Here is a 5,671-nt window from a genome sequence, read left to right on the forward strand (position 1 = left end):
AAAGACTCATCTCCATTAGCTCACCTGAGTAATGTTGTATATAAATACAATTGTGCTTGGAATAACATTACCAAAAGGAGCTAATGGAGATAAGGCTTTGTTACACTGAGACTTCAATATGGTCTCCTCTGTGGGTGTTCAGTCCCCTCTGTGGTGTTCATCTGACTGATCTATGAGGGCTCAGTGCAACAAAGACTCATCTCCATTAGCTCACCTGAGTAACGTTGTATATAAATACAATTGTACTTATGAATAACATTACCCAAAAGGAGCTAATGGAGATAAGGCTTTGTTACACTGAGGCCTCAACATGTTTTCTATGTAATTCATTCAATATGTGACCTGCTACCACGAAATGAGCATTAAGTCACAAGTTGGTAGTTTCAAGATGCCCTGGCTACTCCGTTGGTGTTCTTTATTTCTTATGCACCTGTTCAAGCCAGAAGTACTAGTATGTCTGTATGTCCTTTGTGAAAGGGGCATAATGGGCTATTCTCAAAGGACATACAACTGGCTTGTACAGGTGTGTGGCAAACAAAGAACATCAACTCACTCAGCCAGGATGTCTTGAAACTACAAATTTGCGACTTTTTGAGGTAGCTGGTCACATTATAATGTCTACATTTTATATATTCCAAAGTCACATTTTTAACAGTCTGGTGCAACTGGTTCAACCACAACTATGTCCTGGACTGATGCAGGCAATTTTTCTTCAATGTCTGTCTCAAATCTGCTATGAGAATGTTTCATTGACACCATCGTTGGCAGATCAGATAACATGTGGTCGGTTGAAGCGCCACTTGCACATTTTTAGTCATGGAATGTTTTTGCAAGAAATACTGTACAAAGCTTTCTGTGATAGTTTAGTCTCCATTGATGCTAGACTTGCAGATTTGTTGGGCAGCTTGGTCTTGGTGCTGGTAAGATTTAATGCTTTATGGGATTTTATTCTACCCATTGTTGGTAATCTATCATCAGGACTGATCCCAACACGGCTGGGAATGTTTTCTGCACCAAAAGCACTCTGGGATTGAGTTGTAACCATTGTTGGCAATTCATCATCAGAATCCACACTTGTATTCCTGGCTATGTTTTTTGTCCTGCCTATCTGCAATGAAGTCTGGGATTGCACTTTTGTTTTTGATAAATCAGGAACTATGCTTATGCTGGAATTCACAACATCTGAGTAGATGACTGGTACAGACTGTCTCAAGTGACTTTTGAAATGGACTTCAAGATGACTTTTTTGTGTAAAACACCTATCACAATGCTTGCAATTGAAAGGTTTTTCATGTGTGTGAGTTCTCATATGCACCACAAGGTTCCCTTTCTGTGTGAACCCCTTCTGACAATGGACACACTTAAAACGCTGGTTATCTGTGTGAGTTTTCATATGCCTGTTATACTTTGGCTTAGTTAGAAATATCTTTTGACAAAACTCGCATTGATAAAGTGTTCCAGTAGTGTGGGTCTTCATGTGCTGTGCAATCTGGGTGTCATCAGCAAGTTGTTTCTTACAAACTGTACACTGATGTAATTTCGCCTTGAAGTGTGTTTTAACATGTGCCGCTAGATTTCCGTGTGACGCAAAACATTTGCCACACTGTTCACAGGGGAAAGGTTTCTCTTTGGTGTGAGTTCTGCGGTGAATTTTCAAATCATTATTTCTGGCAAAAAATTTATGACAATACTCGCATTCAAAAGGTTTGAGTTTTGTGTGTGTAATCATGTGGTTTTTAAGAGTTGTAACATGAGCAAAAGATTTTAGACAATGCTCGCATTTGAAGGGTTTCTCTTTGGTGTGAATTCTGATATGGCGATCAAGACTATTCCGACGACTGAAACATCTCCCGCAATAATCACATCGAAATGGCTTAACTTTAGTATGAGTCATAATGTGGTTCTTTAGACTTGTACTATATGCAAAAGATTTATCACAGAACTCACAAATGAATGTCTTCTCTTTAGTGTGTGACAGTATATGCCGATTAAGACTAGACTGCTGTGTGAATGATTCCTGGCAATACTCACATTGATATGGTTTTTCTTTAGTATGTGAAGACATATGTATAAGAAACCCATGTTTCTTGGCAAAGCTCTTCCCACATTCCCTACACTTGTAAGGCTTCTCAAGATTGTGCATTCCAAAGTGATCAAACAGATCATTTTTTCTAACAGTTTCCTCACAGAATTTGCACTGAATCTCCTCTTCTTTAGTGTGTTGCCCCATGTGAGCGAGTATGCTTTGCACACTATCTTTAGGTGAAAAGTCTTGGTTGCAAAACTCACATTGCATAGGTTTAGGAGCAGGGGATTTATTACTTTTGCTATGAGTTGTTGTAACATGGTATGTCAGAAACTCCTTTTGTGTGAAGCTCTGTGGACAAAACTTGCATTGATAATACTCAGAGTTATCATCATCAGTACATGTAGCAGTAGCTCTACTTTCTTCAATTGAGCTATCCTCATTTTCCTCATAGTTTGACTTCTCACTAACCGATGAATAGTCAATGATAGTTATTCGCGGTATAAGGTGGTACCAACTTTTGCCATACCCATGCAAATGTAGCTTCTCCTTAGCATGAGTTGTGGCAAATTTCATCCAATGTTTGTCAACATGTTTACGGACTTGATTGAAAGAATGAAACTGAAGTTCACAAAACTTACATGACAGCGCCCTCAACCCATAGTGTGAGAACAGCATCTGTATGGGATCTGTGTGATTAGAAAACAAAGATATAATTCAAATATTAATTCACTTTCTAATCCTAGGCTAAGCATTCATTTGAGGAGGCAAATGACTTGTAGACCATCGCACATTGAACGAGTTACAATTTACCGTATTCAAAATGACACTCCTGCAATGAAGCAACTTTCTTGCTTGTTTCAATGAGAATTTATACAAAGCTACCCATGATTTACATGTAATGCCTGCCAGCTTCTCTCAATAGGTAACAAAAAACAAACAAAAACACAACAATTTAATGCAAATAACAAGGTTATGTTTTTCATCCACATACTTGCCAACTGTCCCTATTTAATAGGGACTGTCCCTATTTTAGCTTAAAAGAGAGCGATTTTACCATGTGTCCCTATTTTTGCAAAAATATGACTGTAGTAATGTATAGGAAATTCAGGAATGTCCCTTTTTTCAGATTTTTCTCCCATTTGTCCGTATTTGTGAGATTTTAAGGGTTGGCAAGTATGCATCCATTGTTTGTTTGACCATTTACTTTCTGGAGATTGGCTTTGAAAATTACAGTGTATCAAAACAAATATTCAGTCTTAAATTTGTAAATGATCACAACAAAATATATGGTGGTAAGAAGCAGTTCCAATAATTGAAACTCCCGGCTCCAACCGGGAGTTCCAGCAGGTGCTGTGTATGTGTTTGTATATATGTTTAATGTGCATTCACATACACACTTAGCCGTCAGTATGAAGAAATCATTGCTCCAAAAATGATTGCAAATTACATATTTGTATTTAAATCTTTTTTCACCAAAAAGTTATAACTTGTTAAACTTTGCTCCTTCCGTAAAAGGGTACATTATTTTGGCACTACATCATTTCTTCTTTTTTTCTTCACATTGCTGGTATTAAATATCACTGATATACAGGTGAGCAATGTATGAATATATATGGAGAAGTCAAACAGGTTGTAGGCCTATTGTCAATATTAAAAGGGCATTTCGTGATCCACAGCCTCATCCCCCCACTTTTCTCATCACTGGAAACCTCTGGCTACATAATATTTATGTACAAAATATTTCTTGCAGATTAATTAGTTTAGCAAAGATATCGTGAAATTTGAATTTCGTTCTGGTGCACCAGAACGAAATTACAACATATTCTCTATGGAGCAGTGTAATACACATAATCATGCATAACTCGCAAACGCAATATCGGAATCAACTGAAATTTTGGGAATATTAATGCTTTTTTCGTGGATATGTACTGAAAAATGTCATAAAAAGAGGATGCTAGGATCACGAAATATACTCCTTTAATATTTTGCGACATTTATAATGAAAACAAGTAAGGCTAATGGAACTCGATTGTTAGTTTCCTATTGACCTCCCGCATCACTTTTTCAATTTGACCAAAACTTTCATTATTTTCATAAAAAAGTCAATTATCTGGACATTGAAATGGAAATAATCAAAATTGAAACTCTCAAAATGTCTGACATCCCCTGCTGATCATAATCAGCACATTTTCTTAGTTGTAGGGGTAGAGGGTGTAGTAAATAATGGAAATTTAAGGATTACCTCATCATGTTTCTAGTGATTACAAAAATTGCTAATTTCTTTTCATTTTTATGAAAACAAATTCAAATCTTTTCTCAATCTGTTGCAAAATTTCTGTAAAGATGATCTAAGCATTAATACCTGTTTTGAGATGGTCTTTCATCAACAATATATACTTTGGTACTGGTGGGGTACCTAAATTTGGAGAAAGTTGTTCATAAAATCATTGATTTTGTTGACATAAGGCCGTATAAAATTAATGTTTTGGTTCTCGTCCAGAGGATTTTCATGAATTGATGAGGGAGGGAGGTGTTTTTTTTTTTTTTTTTTTTTTCAATGTAAAATTAGCATTGTCAGTAGTTTTCGGTCTTCTCCAACAGTGCTCGAGGAAACGATGAGGCCCTTTTTTTTTTTCAAATGTGAGATTCTGAGGGATAAACCCCCTAGAGTACCACAAAAAGACTTGGAAGTGATGCTTGTTCTCTAATAAACTTATTTATATGTATGAAGATTTCATAAATCATTCGAAGTCTAAAAAATTGAAAAATCTAAAAATCAAAAAAATCTGACAAATCCCAGAAATTGAGGAGGGAGGGACGAGAACCAAAATATTAATTTTACACGGCCTAATGGATAATGAAAAGAGACCGAATAATGAATAATGAAATAGCGACCTCGTCCTTTTTTTTTAAACATCCAATCGGAAACTAATAATCGAGTTCCATTGGCCTAACACTGAAGACATCCTATGGCACCTTCTACAACTTAAGAATATGTCCTCAAACGTTCGAAATTTGTAGTTAAGGAACTGGGTAAGAAGAGATGTATGGCACAGTGACCAGTGTTTCCCATTTAACAGTTAAGCAAGAGGTGTTTGTTGATAATTACTAGTACTTTCCTACTAATACATAGTCTACATACATACATGATGACTAGTTATTAGAAGTAAATGTTTATAATGTAGTACAGTGTCAGTGTATTTACTGAATCCATGACACTCAGTGACATGGTGAAGACTGAATTTATTGACTCGCTACTACTACTGATACTGTCCCTTCACCACAACTCATATCAAAGAAATAATATTTCAAAAGGAAAAGTATACTCACCCGTGTCTTACTAACAGATTGGATACCCCCAGTTATTTGTTTAACAGGAAATAATCAAGATATTAAACTGTTTGTTATTTGTCAAGTTTGTTATTTTTTTCTCTGTCGATCGCGAAATTGTGGGTAAACACAGCCCGTAAGCTATTAATTAAATTTAGCGATGGGCGGTAACCGATAGTTTTTTTTGTACCTCATTTGTTTTCATAAATTATGGGGGGGCTACAATACACCTTTAAATGTCTCCTAAAATTGTATTTAAATCAGTCTTTTTGAATAAAATAAATACACTATCTGTGGTCATCTTTTGAGCTC

The 5,671-nt window shown here is 36.1% G+C and overlaps 1 protein-coding gene across 1 annotated transcript; it reads right to left on the reverse strand.

The window, feature by feature from the left end:
- Positions 1-595: 595 nt before the first annotated feature.
- Positions 596-5,467, reverse strand: LOC140153283 (uncharacterized). Its single transcript, XM_072175990.1, has 2 exons — positions 5,360-5,467; positions 596-2,715 (listed from the first exon to the last, which is right to left on the reverse strand). Exon 2 carries the CDS (start codon positions 2,702-2,704, stop codon positions 815-817), a length of 1,890 nt encoding a protein of 629 aa, XP_072032091.1. The 5' UTR covers positions 2,705-2,715; positions 5,360-5,467; the 3' UTR covers positions 596-814.
- Positions 5,468-5,671: the final 204 nt, after the last annotated feature.

This window comes from Amphiura filiformis, chromosome 1, assembly GCF_039555335.1.
Source record: "Amphiura filiformis chromosome 1, Afil_fr2py, whole genome shotgun sequence".
Lineage (NCBI taxonomy): Eukaryota > Metazoa > Echinodermata > Ophiuroidea > Amphilepidida > Amphiuridae > Amphiura > Amphiura filiformis.